Source organism: Sinohyriopsis cumingii, chromosome 5, assembly GCF_028554795.1.
Source record: "Sinohyriopsis cumingii isolate HCF-2022 chromosome 5, ASM2855479v2, whole genome shotgun sequence".
NCBI lineage: Eukaryota > Metazoa > Mollusca > Bivalvia > Unionida > Unionidae > Sinohyriopsis > Sinohyriopsis cumingii.
The window spans coordinates 78879510-78899387 of record NC_142965.1 but is presented as its reverse complement, the minus strand read 5'-3'; the positions used below and the strand labels follow the sequence as shown (position 1 = coordinate 78899387).

Here is a 19878-nt window from a genome sequence, read left to right as displayed (position 1 = left end):
ATGTTTTCGTTTGCTTCTTATCTAAATGTACGTGATCAGGATTATTCCCATGCAACATGCACGTAATATGGACAGACCCTATTTTACGAGCATGTAAAATAATATTTATTATTTATTGTAATATTCAATGTAAACATTTTAATAGGTGTGTGTATAAATGATATCGCCAATGTGTGGATAAAGGTAGTGTCGTTACTAGAGCGATATCATCTCTGAAACTACATTTATTTCCCATACAGGAAATATACCAGTCCTGAAATACGCTGTTAAGATGTTTTTCTCTGTTAAATTCATTCTTTCTCTCTCTCTCTCTCTCTCTCTCTCTCTGATGATCAGATCATATATAAGTTGTGTTTACACAATATATATCAATCACTGTATTGAAAAGCAATGTGGAAGTACCAAACCCTTGCTTAAGAAAAGCTCCAAATAACAACTATTAGATTTCAAATATTTGCCTATTTAGAATAATTTTTCACCCGTATCTTCAGATCTAGCAAATTTTGATTGACCGAAGTGACAATGACCTACGTCTGTAGAATATTTATTTTCAGTTAACTGTTCAGAATACTTCCTAACCTCTGAAGCAAATGACATAAATTTAAAAACCATAGATATAATATTAAAACTTGGTCGACTAGCAATTTTACCTATCACGACCCTCATACTGATGTTTGTACAATTTAAAGAGGTCGGACATTGACGAGTGTTGATTGCAGACAGAAAGCAAGTTAGTCTAGAAATTTGGGATGAAACGTCTGCTAAAGAAGTAGACCGCTAGTTTAAATGACGACGTAATTCACGTTTCAATGTGGGAATTAAAAATAAAATAAAAAATAAAAAAGAAGAAATAAAAAACAACAAACAAACAAAAAAAAGCAAACAAAATCAGGCAAAATCTCAAATATTACGAATACTACTTTGAATCTATTACGTTTAAAAGGCAACCGGAGTCGACCGCTAACTGGATCCTATTCCCATAGAATCATTGTTGACTGTATCAATTCGCGCAAGAAATGTGAACGAAAAATATTCGCTTCGTTTTTTCCGCACAAAACATTAATTAAGTAAGCAAAATACATTATTTGAAACGGGAGATAATTGGAGAACAATTTTTAAAACGTTACGGTCATATATTTTTATAAAATGTCAGAACTTCTTTTTTATGTACTTTTATTGAATACGGTGTATTCTTCTACATTATTAAGCTGGTTTGGGACATACAAAATAAAAAATATATAATTGAAAGAAAAAAAATATGGCTTTTTAAATTGTTAAAGTAGATATAAGCCACATTTCACACAAGCAGTGGAATAATTTTGTGTTCTCACTTCATGCGTGGAAATGAGGAACGAGCTATAATATAAAGGGGACAAAGGGACTTTTTTTTAGTGGAAGGTCTTTATAGGAACACTAGAATTCAACAAAGGACTTTTCCCCCTTAAATGATAAATGAAGAAAGCCGACATTTCTAGGAAGCATTCGACCATGAACTTTTAACATATAGAATAAGAACCATGACTTTTAGCATTATTTGTGACACGTTTAATAAAATAATGTTGTATCAATTTAATTTCTGTTTATTTTGATTAAAAAGTTTCGCATGTTCAACCAAAAAAAAAAACTTTCAATAAAGTATTAGGTTTTCCTTTGTGTTTCTTTAAGTCTGCTTCTCGTCTTTGTCATGTCTGTTGGACAGATGAACAGTCTGTGCCAACACAGAATGTACCATGATCAATGGCAACTCGTGAAATGAGGATGAAAATTATTGTATCATGGATGTGGTACATACTTCAGCCCCAGCAATAACGTTTCTAACACTTGGCGGTTATTTTAGATCTGATAAGAAGTGTGAATATAGTATCGTAAATGAGACATGATGTGATGATAGCTGCCTTGGTCAGAATCAACCGTGATACCATGGGATTGTGATGATGCTTTGTTGTTCATTTTATTTTTTTCCTACCTTTTCCAAATGGAAACAATGCAACCCAGTTTGCTCAGCAAATATCATGCTGTGTTTCCTGGATTCATCACTCCTATCACCTTTCTGTAACAACTATATAAAATACTTTGTTTTCCGTTACAGGTAACAGAAGGTATGATGGCGCTGAAGTGTCGTTGTCATGGTGTTTCCGGCTCATGCGCAGTAAAGACATGCTGGAGAAGCTTGCCAACGTTTCGAGAGATAGGGAGCGTCTTGAAAACAAAATACGAACGTTCCATTCCTATTGCACGAAAGTCAATAAGAAAGTTGCGTAGGCGTGAAAAGACTAAACGAAGGCAGCCAATCACGGAAGAGGATTTAGTGTATGTGCATAGGTCTCCAAATTACTGTCAATCAAACCCTAACAAGGGAATTCTCGGAACTTCAGGGCGCATATGCAATAAAACGTCCACTGGACCGGACAGCTGTGAATTGCTGTGTTGTGGTAGAGGCTATAATACTCAGGTTGTGCGCTATGTGGAGAGATGCCACTGTAAATTCATATGGTGTTGCTTTGTAGAATGCAAAACTTGTGAAACCATGATAGACAAACATACGTGTAAATAAACAGCATTAAATGACGTATGTGTTTGTGATATTAAATGCTTGAAAAAAAGACTTGAATAAATACCCCTCACTACAAGCACGGAGTAAATAATTGGAAAGGCATAACATTGTTCCTAGTGCTCCACTTGTTGCAGGAGCCTGAACTAAGTAACAGTGTTGCGAACGATTTCATCGTTGTCGCGTGATACAATTTGTCTAGTTAGACATGTCGCAAAAAACTTTTGCAACCCCTATATTTTGAATTCATCCATGTTGGGTGCCATGAAGATGTGTGGACATTGGTCATCGGTTCCCCTACGAATACACAGACAATGACAAAACTGATGATCCTTACATTTCTAATGTGAAAATAAGATGGACGACATTGACAGATAGTGAAATCGAGGCTCTATGTTGAGAATGGTTTTCCTGCAAAGTCCATTAATGACAAAAAGTCCTAGATCTGTTTTGTTTTTCTTCTTTTTTTCGGTCAAAGGCAGACATGTGTAGTGGACTTAAGATGAAGATGGACGTTTTGAAACATCTTGTCTCTTGAAGGAAAGTATTCTTGGAATTAAACCAGCACATATTGAAGATCAACAAATAAGATGATAGTTGACGACAATGTACTCACTCAGACAGAAGCAGACATGAAATCTTGAACATTAACAGCTTTAAAAGATAGACACTGAATAATGAATCCTGCTGAATACATAATTGTGCTGACTGCAATCCTGAATGGAGCGGGAGTAATGGCAAATGTGTCAGTGCCTTTTTTCAGCGTTTGTAAATTGTTCTCCTGGCAAAACTGGAGGGAATCTCAAACTTGTTGTAAACCAATCATGCAAAAATAGTTGACAGTTTTAATATCTTGTATGCAAAATCCCATTACTTACCTGACTGACTTCCATGGGTCACAATAGCATTTTGTTTTTACATATTCATATTCCCCCATCCCCTACATCAATTCCTCCTCCGGACCATGACCCAGGCTTCGTAAACTTAAAGTCCATTTTATTTATTATGTGTCCTTCCTCTGTGATCAGCGTATAGAGTTTGCTTCCAAAATATTTTAAAAAATATTATCATAATTACAGTTTTCATATATCTGACTTTGATACCTACCTAACACGGACACCAGGACTCATATATCTGACTTTGACACCTACCTAACACGGACACCATGACTCACATATCCGACTTTGACACCTACCTAACACGGACAGCAGGACTCACATATCTGACTTTGACACCTACCTAACACGGACACCAGGACTCACATATCTGACTTTGACACCTACCTAACATGGACACCAGGACTCGCATATCTGACTTTGAGACCTACCTAACACGGACACCAGGACTCACAATTATACTCCTCATGCTGATAGTTACCACAACCCATGTACAGCCCCACGCAAATGATTACTACAACCAGCAGTTTTAGAGAAGATAGACCTACAGACAGGCGGACGGACGGACAGACAAACGGAACGTGGGCATAATGATGCACACATCTCACGGCTCCACAAATACTGTAGAGTCGTGTGATTTTGGCGAATAAAAAAAAAAACGAGTGTGTGCTACAGATGACAAAACAAATAAATGTTTCTGTAATCAGTCGCATGCCCTTTTTCAAATGTAACTTTGCGCCAGTTAATTGTGCTGATATGATTTTGAAGCCGGGAACGGAACGTTCCACTACAAAATTAGCAATATTTTCAGGTGTTGTTCTCCCACAACCTAGATCGTCTATATTTTCCTCTACCCTGCTATGTTAACGCTATAGTCATGCCATAGAATGTAGAATTTTATTTAAAATGATTTTTGAATGTGAGATGATACGCATCGGTAGATATAATGGTGGAATGGGGTTGGATTATAGGCATCGTTAGATAGAATGTTTGGTTAGGATGTTGATTTAGGGTAAGGAATTAATGGTTTTCCGCTGACCTTGGAAACTAACTTAATTTGACTAGACGTTAGGCTTAACTCATTACTGAGAAGTTTGGAAAGACATAAATGTACTTCAGGATTCTTTTTAACTTTTCGGAGGGTTTCAAAAAGGGTCGCTAAAGTAGCATTTTCCCCACACTAATCTTAAATAAAAATTGCACGACAACACAAAAAGACGATGTTTGAATCAAATACCACGGTACCGGAAACAAATTCTTAAAAATAATAATGTAAGTACTTTGATCAGTTAATGTGGGATTAAATACCGATAAAACGTTTGATATGAGTCCTCTTTGGGTTGCTTTTATAGGCAGAAAACCATGAATAGCTGACGATTAAGATAAAAGTTTCTGAAATTAGCTGAAAAACCGTGATGTTCATAATTCATTTAAATATTTATCAGTTTCAAACATTTCATATGAAATGAAGACAAACTATAAGATCATATTTCTAACTTTGTGAAATATGATGACGTTTTGTCGAATAAATCGTTTCAGGAATTAAGTGAGCTGACAACAGTCACACTTGTACGCCTCGGAATTTACGCTTAAATTCGTTGTAGGTCATGACTTGACAAGTGTGTATTATAAAATATGTGAAGTTGTTTATTACACGTCATGTAAGTCATGCCCGAATCTATGATATTAGCTCCGTATTTTAGCGAATTCATCAGTGGGTTTTTCCAGTATGAACTTCTAATATATGACAAACAAGCACAGGATGTAATTTATATTTGCATATTTATTGTAAAGCAGGTTGTTATGACATGTACATTTTAATTTCTTGTAAATATATGATTACGTACTGGTTGGAACGTTTTGTGTATATATTTGTATTGCTTATGAAAATAATAACGTCTTTGTTCATGTCTTGTTTTTAATGTAGATCTATACATTTTTATGACCCACAAAAAATCTGTCGGAAACAAAATTAAAACGAAATACAAGCAAGCAATATTGTATGTCCAAAAGGCATTTCCAAAGAAATGAAACTATTGCAACTTTTTTCCCATACTCTGTTTCTGAAGGATGATCACTCGCTACTTTAGATGATGTTGGTGGTAGTGGTGGTGCTTATATGCTACCATGCTTGACACACTAATTCGTCTGACGTTTCTATTGGCTTTGAATAAAAAGGTTTTTGTTTGAAATTATCTACACTATTACGACAAAAGCAAAAACGTCAAAGTCGTCTGTATCGTCGTCAATCTTATCTCGAGTGTCAGCAGTAAAAACAAGAGAAACGAGGTGGGGAAAAATGCATATAATTCCTCATTACAACACAGTATATTTGTAATAACGGACGAATCGCCAGAATCGATATAGAAACGCCTACTCATTAACATTATATATGCATACACGCAAGTGCATTAACATAATTCATATAGACACGCCTATGCATAAACACACTCATACAGCCACGCCTATGCATTAACTTTTGAAAAGCCTTTCTACTGAAACGAACAAAGTCGATATTGCTGGGATTTTGACCCTTAAGAGGTTGGCCCTCAAAAAAAAGTACAACAGCAGCATACATCGATATATTTTGCATAAATCAACTTCAGTTTTATTGAAAATACCCCAAAATTAAAATCCTAAATTATTTTCCGTTACAGAAAGAACTTTTAAAATACATTTAGTGTAATTCTGTAATTGGGTATGACATTCTACTTTATTTCTTTATTTATTTATAGCAAATCGCTTTAATTTTTTTTCTTCCTGGATATTGCTGCAAACATACATAAAGTATAGCTCAAATATAGCAGCATTTTTGCTTTAACATCTAATAATAAAATATTTGTAAAGCTTTATTATACGTTTACATGTGATCCCGTGTTCAGATAGCGGCGCTGTAAAATAGCTGATGCGTAAGTTTATGTGTGCATTCAAGCAAAGTGATTTATCGAGGACGTTTTCTCACCAAAGAGTACCTTGTCCTTTTATCACATTATCAGAATTATATTTTCAGCTGATAGTGAAAATTTACAGCATTTTCGATGAGGTATAAGGAAGTTTAAAAACATTGTAATTATGCAATGAAAACTGTCCAGGTGCCTAACCATTAGACCGACTGATATCATCTTCGTCAGACAATCGACCACACGTTTGCTTGGGACATGGTCGGCTAGTGTCTCATTGGAGTTTCCAATAAATATCAACTGACTTACAGCTAGTGGAAGATGGGGGGGGGGGGCTTCGTCAGTAACACTTAAATCAAAAGTTAGCCCGCAAAAAAACGTTCACGTGTGTATAGTGATCAGAGTATAGATTCGATCGGTGACCTGAGGCACTTAACTGTTCAATCATTCATAACGGAAGAATGTTAAAAACGCGTGATTTTGTACTGATAGGGAGAAAGTGGGGTTATTGTACGGACTAAAGTGGTAAATGACCCGTATTACACAGGGCAAACAATATGATTTACGAATGGAAGGTGTTTATTTTATATCGAACTGTATGGTATTTTTTCTTTCGATTCAACCCTGATATGCATGAATTATGATAAATTAAATGATGCCAACCCTTGAGGGACGTGGTGATACGTCACCATTTATCATTCTCTGAGAATGGCAATTTCAACCTACGAGACCGTGAAGCAAAAGGTGAAACTCAATATTAGTCAATTTGTGCATACAGTGTAAATCTCTCTCTCTCTCTCTCTCTCTCTCTCTCTCTCTCTCATATTTATTTTAATTGATACGATAAAACAAAATATAGTTTTCATCTCTAGTATTATATGTTAATGTTAAATACCAAGGTAAGCATGCTACATATTTTGTGCAAACAGGAAATATAAGGCTTTTATTAAATAGGGCCGTTGAAAATAAAATTCAAAATCACATGAAAGCCCAGCGAGCTACACTAAAACAAAAAGATAGCCTAGCGCGCGTATTTTTATTATTGGAACTCAACGTAAATTATGGTTTAAGGGGCTAACATTCTTGACCACTCAGTTACGAGAGCTCACACATTAAACAATGCAAAATTTTTCATTCTTCAAGTGGCATCGGGTGCTTCGCTGTGTTTTTGAAAATTAGAACCACCATTCATAAGCTCAAACGTCTTGTTTTATCCAAAAGCGAATATTAACATAACGTTATATTAAACACATGATACAATTAGACGAATGTAAGAATGATTGGATACAAACCAAATCATATCGGTGTTTGAGTAGAAAGCTGTGATTTTGGTCCTCCTTCGGCAGGGTTTCCTTCGTCTTAAACTTCAGATTTCATTATTCGATTATTTCTTAGTGATTCTAAACAAAAATTTCAGAAAAAGCCAAATGTTAGTAATAAAAACAAGAATATCTGTATATGACACCCCACCCCCCGACTTCCTTATAGCTTTACAGAATATTCTACAAAGTCACCTTGCATATATCGGAAAATATGCTTAAGATTACACTTAAAATGTACATTAAAAAGTCATGCATTTTGAGAAGAATATATTAACCATTGCACATACAGCTTTCTTTATTATATTATGCTGTATTACGGGTGTTTATCGGTGTGCATATAGCTATGCATGTTTTTACTGCAAAATAATGCATAATAATACAAATCTGGCCAGGTGATAGCTTTAGAGGTTTAGCGTTTTATAGATACTGTTGTTTTAAACGTCAATTTACATGTTTAGAATGAATGAATCATGTACTTTGATCAGAATAAATTCATGTTATATAAATGTTTAATAAGAAATGAATTTGTATTAGTAGAAACAAATTAAAACATCACTTTCAGTTACCTAGGAGTTGTTGTATTATTTATTCATAAGTAACATTTTAGTTCAGTGAGAACATTTTATAGTGATACTCGTGCAACTGTAAGCATATATATATATATATATATATATATATATATATATATATATATATATATATATATATATATATATATATAAAGGAAGGCAGAGAGTTTCATCAGTAAGGAGAGCTTTTCCAAAAGATAAGTACATATACATACACACACACGCACACACATACATACATACATACATACATACATACATACATACATACATACACACAGGGGCCCCGAGTGGCCGAGTGGTCTAAAGCGCTCTCCGCTACGGATCACTGCCATCTCACCTCTGTCTGCGTAGGTTCGAGTCTCGGATTCGGCCAATGTGGGTATGTGAGAAAGCTTGCCAGTAGCTTCTCGAGGGTCGGTGGTTCTTTCCAGGGTTTTCCCGGATTCTTCCTCCACCATTAATACTGGCCGCCATGTATAGCCTATCGAGTGCTGAAAAATGGCGTTAAGCCCAACAACAACAACAACAACAACATACACACACATGCACACATACCCACATACATACATGAATACATACATACATACATTCATACATACATGCACACATATGCACACATACCCACATACATACATGCATACATGCATACAGACATACATACATACATACATACATTGCATACATACATACATACATACATACATACATACGTACATACACTCACACGCACATACATACATATATACATACATACACACACTCACACGCACATACATACATACATGCATACACACACACTCACACATACATACATACATACATACATACATACATTCATACATACATACATACATACATACATACATACATACATATACCTACCTGCCTACCTACCTACCTACCTACCTACCTACCTACCTACCTACCTACATTCTTGCTTGCATAAAGACATAAAGACAGACAGGTCGAGTTATCTAAGAACTCGTTCACTGCCATCTGACCTCTGTCCGTGTGGGTTCCAGTCTCGGGTTCGGCCAATGTGGGTATGTGAGAGAGCTTGCCGGTATTTTCCCGTGTGTGAGTGGTTCTTACAGGGGTTTCCCAGGTTCTTCCTCCACTATTTATAATGACCGTCATATAAAACCCATCATAAGCTAACAAATGGCGTTATGACCACCACAACATCATACATACATTCATACAAAGTGTGTGTGTATGTGTGTTTAGCCAAGAACCATTGCTGCCTTTCTGTCTTGTAGCACAATGTTATTTTCGCCCAAGAAGATATTAGATATTCAAAGTATGAGAGAGAGAGAGAGAGAGAGAGCATCCGAATATCCCACATAAATTAAATACTTTTCGAGGAAAGCTTTCATTTATAATTTACACAGGTTCTTCGAGTAACAGTTTCCTAGAGTTTCCTATGCTAATTCTTGTAATGGAGCAAAGTTGGAAAATCAGATTCGAAGCTCGAAAACTAAAATAAATTAGTTCGATTTAACGTTTGAGTCATTGCATATTATTGAATTTCTAGCAGAAATTTCCATATTGTTAATTATGGATGAATTTGTAAGAAAACGAAATCCCATCTTACAAGATTTACATTGATAACATCACAGACTGACCTTCTAACCTCGCCGGATCACTCATACACGGCACTATTTCAATTTTATTCCGCCAACGTCAGTAGCTGTAATGCACTTATTTGTGGCTTGGGAAAAAAAATGCGTTTAAGATAATCGTGCTACAGCCGTGTAATTCATCATCATTGAAATGTCAGAAAAGTTCAGAAAAGTTCATCAAGATGTAAGTCACTGAATAATCATTGAGATATACGGGGCCATAAAAAGAATTCTAGCTTGTAATTGTTGGTCGACAAAAAAACTCGAATCACGGGAGCTTTCGTTTGTCAGTTATCTCCCTTTCAAATTGTGTCTCAGACAAAGCCGGCCCATCAGACTGCTTCCTATGTGGCTCTCTCAATTCTTTTGAAACGCCACTGTCACCACATGTTGGTATATGCAATATTCTGGAAGAAACGACTGAGAGATTCGTAAAAAGAAAAAATAACTGAAAAACACATTGTAAGCCTTGAACCAGCACTTCCATCACTCTTACTGTTAATTTGTCAACGTTTATTTGACAAGATTCAACGCCAAAAAATTACGGAAAAGACAACTCAAAACGAATTCGACTCCAGAGTCATATGATCTGTGCAGGCAACATGGTTCTAGTAAATAATAGAAACTTTAGATAATATAGAGCCCGTTTAGAGCCCCAAAAGTTGCCAGTTTCTTCTATGCACTACTATGAGGCGCGGTAGGGGACAAAAGCTGATCCACTGAGAAAGTTGCAATTGAAATTTCGATGTTGTATGTTGAGAAATCCAATATCACCTGTTCGATCAAATTGCATGTCCTTAAAGTTCCATTTTCTAGATCGAGATTTTAGATTTTATATGTTGAATTATACAGTGGTGCTTTAAAGTTCTCTTTCCTATGCCAGCGTTTTACAGTGCATATTTGTAATTACACCGCGCTGGTTGAAATTTCATTATCATATGTCGAGAATCCCTAATTCATACGCTGTATGTAACTGTTTGTGATGAAAGTCCCATTTCATATGGCGGGTATATAGATTTCATCTGTTGAATTTCACAGCAATGAGAAGCAGCCTCCTTGTTTAAAAATAGCAAGGTCCATTCACGAGAGCGACCTCTAGGGAAGAAATTCATAATAACTCTCGACCTGTGAATGATAAGTTTCAAACTGTAACTGCATGAAATGTAATGTCGCCTCATAATTGAATACACGAATGAGGTATCTTAATACTCGATATCAATAAGAATTGTTCAAGTGGAAATTGTGTAATATTACTTTTAACACCAACACATCATTCACCATATAAAAATAACACTTCTGACAAGCACAATAAACTGTCCAATCACCACTGTGTCATTCAACAACTGAAACTCTCGACATATGACATTAAAATTTCAACAACCGCCGTGTAATTCAGAAGATACAATCTAAAAACTCGACATTGGACGTCGAATTTTCAACCAGCGCGGTGTAATTCAACAGATGAAATCTAAATACTCACCATATGAAATGGAACTTTTAACATAAACTCGTTGAACCAATACGTAAATGAGGAATTCTCGATGTATGATACTGAAATTTCAACCACCGCCGTGTAATTCAAACGACACAATCCAAAACCTCGACATAGAAAATAAAACGTTCAACCACTACTGTTTAATTCATCAGATACAATCTAAAATCTCGACCTAGAAAATGAAACTTTAAGGACGAGCATTTTTGAGACAACACGTGAAATTGGAACTCTGGACATGCGACATTAAAATTTCAACGGCAACGTTCTGATTGGACCAGTTTTTGTCCGCTACGGCGCCTCATACACTACAATACATGGTGATGGTGAGAGAGAGAGAGAGATCCTTTTCCATCAACCACTCTATCTCCATATGAGGACAATAGTTATCTGTACAATATTTCAAAAACATGTCGAAGAAGACCGTCTTCCATTGATAATTTTGTTAATGATAATTATGTTTTTCTGTCTGCATTTGGCAAAGATTTGAAATCATTCCATTAGAGTCCTCGATGTTCTTATATTGTACATGGACTGCTCCTTTGGCCTAGTGGTTATTGCCTCGAATGCGGGAGGTCGCGGGTTCGAACCCCGCTAAGTGACACCAAAGACTCATAAAAAATGGTACTAACAGCTGCCTCGCTAGGCGCTCAGCATTAAGAGGTTAGTGTCAGGACTGGTTGGCCTGGTGTCAGGAAATTTGACTGGGGTGACATCGTGCTTCATGTATGCAACATGATGCCCCAGTGTTAGACATCACTATAAACTGCCACACTGCAGATATCGTAGCGATATGACTGAAAAACTGTTAAAGCTACGTTGAAAATCCAAATCACACACACACACAAACACACACACACACGCACATACGCACGCACGCACGCTGTATTTAAACTACAAATACGTCTGCAATTTTTAATCAGAGTGTAAACTAAAATAAAACCCAGTTATTGATATTTGAAGTGATTCCCATCAAATAACAAATGGGGCGTATTCCTAGCTTGTCAAATATGATAATAACTTAGTAAGCAGCAACCAAACTGTTAGAAAAATATGAAAATATTTTTTTTTCTTCTTCTAATACAGCTTTCAAAAATCGAAGCAAACAGTTGTTTCTTTGCGTTAAGGAAGAAAATATTCATAAAATTCTTGCGTACCCTAGTTACATAGTGTCGACGTAATTGCAAACACACAACATACTTATCAGAAAGTAAACGATTTTTCGACTAGACTGACAGGGATGTTGTTGATGTTGTTGTTTGGGGTTTAACGCCATTCTTCAGCAGAAGAGAATGTATACATGGCTATACATGGCGGCCAGTATAACTCGCACAACCCGGGAAAATCCCATAAAGAACCACGGATCCACGGAAACCGACAGACCGGCTTTCTCAAATACCGACGTTGGCCGAGCCTGGAGCTCGATCCCATGCGGAAAGATATGACATGTCAGAGATATTCAGAGACGATCGCCTCGGACACTCGTCCACCAGTCCCCGACTGACAATAGTGTTTCGTGTCCTACAGTTTTTGAAATATAAAACTTAAAGGAGAAAATGGGCGAAAATTACTTCGGCTGCATTTAATCGCGTGTTTTGAACGTATTCCGTGCGTAATTTGAGCGTATTCAGCGCGTAGTCAATGTTATCCCTGGCGATTTAGTCCAAGCTATTTGACATGTAAGGTTCATATTTCACCCACCGACCCCCAACACAAAATAATAAAAAGAAAGAAGTATCCCCCAAAACACACACCAAATCAAGAAATTGCCACTATTTTTATTATGTTTCCGTTGTTTAGGTTCATACAACAAATAATTCGTATCATTTTTCGTTTTATTAGTGTGGGGGTGTAGTGGTTTAGGGGTGGGGTTCTTCTTATAGACTTTAACGAATTATGAGAAGTTCCCCTGGTCCTTATTCAGAAAGTTAATTCTGGACACTATATTATTTATTGGCAAAATATATTTATGGCTACGAGCCCCCAGTCAGCAATGCCGACAGTTAAATTAAAAGAAATACAAAGATGAAATTTAAACAATAACAATTTAATAAATGAAATTTAAAAGAATTTAAAGTAATCAATGTCTCTCTTTCACCCAATGATCCCTTTGATCATCATTTGAGTTCACAGTGTGAGGAGATTTTTCCCTTCTTGAGTGCTACTCATCTAAATCTCTTCGTTCCCTTGTCTTTCTCTCCTTTCGTGATCTCCACTTCCGCTTCCTCTTCTATAATCCTTGTTCCTTGCCGTTATCTTGACTTCCGGTTCCTCTTCTAGTATCCGGAACCCTTGACGGTATCCCTTGAGGTCACCCGAAATTCACTCGGTATCTCTCACCGTCACCCGAAATTCTCTGAAATTCTTTCGTTCCCCGAAATTCTCTGAAATTCTTTCGTCCCCCGAAAGCTTCCTGTTGAAAGGTATAATGCATTAGCTTAGGGTTATAAAAATCTTCCCTCACACTACGTCACTGAACTGAACCATCAGTTTAAGGCGGGACATTTGGGTCGCGCATGCGCACACATCGAAATTCCCATACACTTCCGCCGCTTACAAAAATGGCGCCATAACACAATCACACAAAGGATTCAAATATCTACATACTGAGCCCTATCAGTATATACATACAAAATATTTCAAATATGATTGTACTAAAATATTACTACGATTAGTAATATGACTATCTATATATTTATATATATTTATATATATTTCCTACACAAGCGTACCAAATCCACAGTATTCACATTCAAATGGTGATAAACGGCAATCCGTTACTCAATGGCAAAATCTATCATTACGTAAACAAATTTCTTGTCTACCAAAATATAACTACGCAAAGAAATATTAATTCTTATAGCGGCTAGCGAGCAATACAATTCTTCACAAATACAAATCGTCCTTTCAAAAGGGCGTAAACGTAATAATCCACGAAATAATATGCACACATATTACTAGCGAAAGAAGAGAACATTTTCGCCTCACAAAATAAGGTGTACATAGTAACATTATGAATAATGATGCAACGAATCAACATCGTAATCAATCGTAAACAAAAGTACTAGCTAAAGTCATGAAAAAAATGCAAAATATTAAGGTCATAATTAACTATTCATACTTCAATACAAGTAAAATGTATACATACGACAAATTCTCTTCAATTAACAGCAGTCGTATCAAGCAGAATCAACGTAACATCAAACTTACCTGATCGAAGCTATTTCATGAATTTCCTAAATTCCGCCAATTTTTACGAATGGCTAACGGAGTGTGTGTCACTGCGACTCTTAAACACCAACTGACGAATTTCAGGCTTGTACAAGTCTTATTCCAGCTTCTCGAATCAAGTCCCACCTACAACGCATCCCGATTGGATGGCGACGGACTCTGGTCATTTGATCGAACTGTCAATCATAAAAATGTCAGTCTGTGTGTCCCCATGTACTGTCCAGCCTACCATTGTCGGCTTCCGGCTCTTTGAAGTTGTCTACGTCACGTGTTCCCATGTACAAAGATTCCCGCCAGATTTCCACTCAAGAGCTCAAACAAAGACTGGGTTACGTAAGAGGATTAGCCAACTTAGGCACTTGGAAAAACAAAGCTTACCTGGCTCCACTTACAGACTTATAAATACATGTATAATACAAGGGGTTGGGGTAAAACATCACATCCCCCCACGCTTGAGAATAAAATCAGGATTTTATTCACTCAAACTAAAAAAGCAAAAGTGTTACACGATATAAAGAACAAAATCAGCAAAATGAACTAAATGCTAAACTGAGTATGAACACGAAAATATAACAAATGATCTATATCATTTCGGCGCTTCTACTCATGAAATCTGCGCCTACGTTTTCAGATCCTTTCACGTATCTGATCTGCATCTGGTACTGCTGTAAAAACAGCGACCATCGCATCAATCGACCATTGGACAACTTTGCCTGCGCCAGATAGGCGAGTGGTTGGTGGTCGGTCTCCAATATGAACTTACGTCCATATAGGTATCGCTCGAACCGTGATATGCCGAACACGATTCCGAGACATTCCCTCTCCGATACTGAGTAATTCTTCTCGGCAGCAGACAACTTCCGGCTGCCGTATGCGACAGGAAAAAGCGTCTTGTCATGCTCCTGGAGCAGTACTGCTCCCAGTCCCGTGTCGCATGCATCGGTGCGCAGAACGAATTCTTTATCCAAGTCCGGTAGACGAACAACTGCGTCGGATGTAAGTCTATCCTTTAGCGTTTGGAATGCGTGCTCACACGCATCTGTCCAAACGAACTTACTCGGGGTCCGTTTCTTGGTTAGGTCAGACAACGGGCCCGCAATCGCGCTGAAATTAGCGACATACCTCCGGTAATATCCGGCCAGTCCCAGGAATGACCTCACTTCCGTTTTCGTGGTGGGGCGTGCGGCGTTTCTCAACTGCTCCACCTTCGACTTCTCTGGAGACAGCGTGCCTTGGCTCAGGGTATGTCCTAAATAGTCTAATGTCCTGAAACCAAGGTGACATTTGGAAGGGCGGGCTGTCAAGCCCTCCTGACGTAGCCGCTCCAAAACGTCAGCTAACAGAGCGAGGTGTTCACCCCATGTCTCTGTAGCTAACAAGAGGTCATCCATGAAGTTGTGGACACCCCTATCGCGCAAGGGCTCCAACAACTTCCGCATCATTCTGGTAAAGACGCTGGGCGCGTTTTGTACCCCGAACGGCATCACCAACCATTGGTATGTCCCGTCGGGAGTAGCAAAAGCAAGCTTCGGTCGGTCTTCTTTCCTTACCGGAATTTGCCAATACCCCTTGGACAAATCCAGTTTGGAAAAATATTTCGCTTTCGAGACCGAAGCGAAGATATGTTCGGGGTCAGGTAGCATTTCAACTTGAAATTCTGTCACCTGATTCAGCTTCCGGTAGTCGACGCAGAACCGATGGGTGCCGTCCTTCTTCTGCACTAAGACTACTGGTGAGCAGTACGGAGAGTCGGCAGGTTCGATTACTCCCAGAGCAATCATCTGCTCGATTTCTTCCCTTACAACTTGTCGTTTCGCGTGGGGCAAGGGGTAGGGTTTACGCTGAACTGGTCGGTCGTCCACCATCTTTAACCCGAACTCGACAAGCGTCGTCCTCCCGGGTTTTTCGGTTAGCACGTCGGAATATCCGGCCAGCAAGGTCTCTATCTCGTTCCGCTGCCCTTCAGTTAACATGGGGTCACACTCCACGTCCGACGGAGTCTCGGCCCTCGTTAATGGACAGCTCGGGACAGTGTTAGCACCTTCCGTATCGCCTTCGATATCCTCGGTGACTATCGCTGCGACAACAAAATCGCTGGCGGTCTCCCTTTCCCGGTACCTCTTGAGCAAATTGGCATGGTACAATTTCTCTTTCGTCGGTAGCTGTATCCGGTAGGTTTGACCTCCGACCTTCTTGGTGACGACGTATGGACCCCTCCAGGAAACTTGCAACTTGTTGTGTTCCTGGGGCAACAACAACAACACTTTGTCCCCTACCTCAAACTGACGTGGTTTTGCGCGCTTATTGTAATTTTTCGCCTGTTGCGCCCTAGCTCGTTTGAGATTTTCTTGCGCGAGAGAACAAACCTCTTCCAGTTTGTTGCGCAAGTCCGCGACGTACTGGTAGGTAGTGCGTACTTCCTCTACAGCGTGGTCGTCTGTCCACAGCTGTCTCAGTACGGCGATTGGGCCGCGTACGGTTCTCCCGTACAAGAGTTCAAAGGGAGAGAACCCCAAACTCGCTTGCGGTACTTCCCGGTATGCAAAAAGCATGGCCGGAATATACCGGTCCCAATCCTTGGGGCGGCCTTCGCACAATTTCTTGAGCGTGTTTTTCAAGGTCCCATTAAACCGTTCGACCAATCCGTTACATTGGGGGTGATACGGTGTAGTCGTGAGGTGTTTAATCGACATGAGACGATTCACCTCCGCCATCACACGACTCATAAATTGTGTTCCTTGATCGGTCAAGATCTCGTCGGGCACTCCGACTCTTGACCAGATCGCAAACAGAGCTTCCGCGACGGTTTCCGTGTCAATGTTACGCAACGCAACGGCCTCCGGATAGCGTGTAGCATAATCGACAACCGTTAAAATATATCGATTTCCGTGCGCAGACGCGGGTTTTATCGGTCCGATTAAATCCATGGCAACACGTCTAAATGGTTCATCGATAAGGGGCGTACTCCCCAAAGGGATGGGTCGCTGATCCGTTTTCGGTGCCATTCTCTGGCATTTGTCACAGGAGAGACAGAACCGTTTTACGTCTCCCTGGACCCCTGGCCAGTAAAACTCTTTTACAAGACGGTCACGCGTCTTAGCAATTCCCATGTGTCCACCCATGAGACTCTCGTGTGCAAGTTTCAGTACTTCGCAACGCTTTTCCTTTGGCACGACGACTTGCTTGAAGTGTTCGTTGTGTTTCCTGGCGTGGCGATACAAGATTCCCTTCTTGTAGACAAACTTCACCGCGCCGTTCGGAGTTTCCCTTTCTGTTCCCGCTTCTGCGTGTTTGTGCAACTGCGCCAGAGTTGCGTCCTCCTGTTGCAGCTTCCTTAACTCCGCTGGAATAACATTACTAACCGGTGTCGATGTAACTTGGATTGGCTTTTGTTTCGGCTGTCGACTCATGGCCCTGGTTTCAACAGCACTCACTGGCATAGGTGTGCAGGTTTCGGGGTTCGGCTGGGGTAACACATAACGGCAACCCAATATGACGTCATGTGATAGCCCCTCCAAGCAAGCAGCTTCAATTTTCCCCTTCACGTATGGTGAATCGAGGTCAATGACAGCTACTGGTAATGAGTCACGCGCGCAGTTCGCGTACTGAACTTCTATTACCTCCCCTGTATAGTCCTCCGGCTTGACATATTTCTTGTCGACAAGCGCGGGGACGCTGCACCCAGTGTCATACAAGATGGTGGCGCCTTCACCATTGACAGTTGCGGCCGCAAGGTTGGCTGGGTTGCGACTCGCTTCCGGCACACATTCCTTCTTAGCTACGACATTCACCTGGGTCTGCCTGCCCTTGGGACAGTCCCTGGCAAAATGCCCCAGGCGCTTGCAATTAAAACATGTCGGCGGCCCTCGCCGACTTGCAAGTCCTTGTTTCGTGGGTGAGGCCTGTCCAGGTCGATAGGCGGCAGCCCTACCTGTAGGTGCCCCTCCGACCTTCCCGTCGCCCTGACGGTTACGGACAGCCGGCTCAACCTCCCCCATACGACGCGACTCAGAGGGTCGGGGTCGGTCAGCAACCCCGGAACCTCCACTCTTCGAGTGCGCCTGCTCGTATCGCTCCGCCATGTTAGCGATCTCTTCGAGCGTCCGGTGTTCTCTTTCTGCTAAGAAAACTGTCAACTCGCGACGGTAAGTACCCAGGACATGTTCCTTGAGTATTACCTCGCGTAGCCCTTCGTACGTGCGTTCGACTTCGGCCATTTTCATCCACTTCTCAAATAAACCTCGAACACGGTTGTGGAATTGAGAGTGGGTCTCTGTTACCTTTTTCACCGAGTCCCGGAAAAGTTTCCGGTAAGTCTCGGCGGTCAGCCGATAATGGCAGAGAAGCGCCTTCTTGAGGGCAGTGTAGTCATCAGCCTCTTCTGCAGTTAAGCCGTGGTAGACTTCCCGAGCTGCACCTTGCAAAAAGGCTGAGACATTAATGGCCCAGTGCTGTTCAGGGACCTGATGAGCGCGTGCGAGTTTCTCAAACTGGACGAGAAAATCGTCAATAGCCTCCTCCCTATCATTGAAGCGTGACATGTTGATCTGGACTATCCGGTGGTCGATGAAAGGTCGGCCGGTTGTTCCAGAGCTTGTACTGGCGTCGTCCCGTCCGTTGGTCCTAACTTCAACTCTGACCTTTTCCATCTCCAGAGTGTGAGCGAGTCTGGCTAGCTCCAGCTCTTTCTGGGCGTCTCGGTCCGCTGCTTCTCGGTCCGCGGCTATCTTGGCTTGATCCGCTGCGATCTTGGCTAACTCTTGGTCCGCTGCTATCTTGGCTAGTTCTCTCTGGGCTTCTCTTTCCGCTGCTTTTTCGGCCTTCCATTCCTTGATCCTTTCTTCTATAAAGGTTGCCAGGCGATCTCCCTCGTATCCAAGATCTTCCGACCCCATGGCGCGGTATTCCTTTATCATTTGTCGTTCGGTAGCCATTATACTAATGTAAAGTGATACCTTGTCTCAAAATTCAAACAGTATACAGATATTTGTAATACCAGTTTAAATACTTACCTGTCGACAACAACTAGTTTCGTTCAGGTAAGATATTTGTTCGATATCTGCTTCACACGTACTGCTATGAATGGAAGATCTACAAAGCCTGCACATATGACAATAAAAATACAAGATGAGAAAATCACAAAATTTCAGATACAAAGAATGGAAAATATCTCACACTGTTCACTAATACTTCTACCAATAACTTTAAGTCCCAAAATAATATATATGTCTAATTCATATCCCGGACGAGCCCCCACTGTGGGGGTGTAGTGGTTTAGGGGTGGGGTTCTTC

The 19878-nt window shown here is 39.9% G+C and overlaps 1 protein-coding gene across 1 annotated transcript in view; it reads left to right on the top strand.

Moving 5' to 3' along the window:
* Nucleotides 1-8234, top strand: part of LOC149799545 (protein Wnt-16-like) — a 91337-nt gene extending 83103 nt beyond the window's left edge. The window contains exon 4 of the mRNA XM_089958889.1: nt 2090-8234. Coding sequence (XP_089815015.1) covers nt 2090-2554 — 465 coding nt within the window. The 3' untranslated portion in view covers nt 2555-8234. The remainder of the gene's footprint in view (nt 1-2089) is intronic.
* The last annotated feature ends 11644 nt before the right edge of the window (nt 8235-19878 follow it).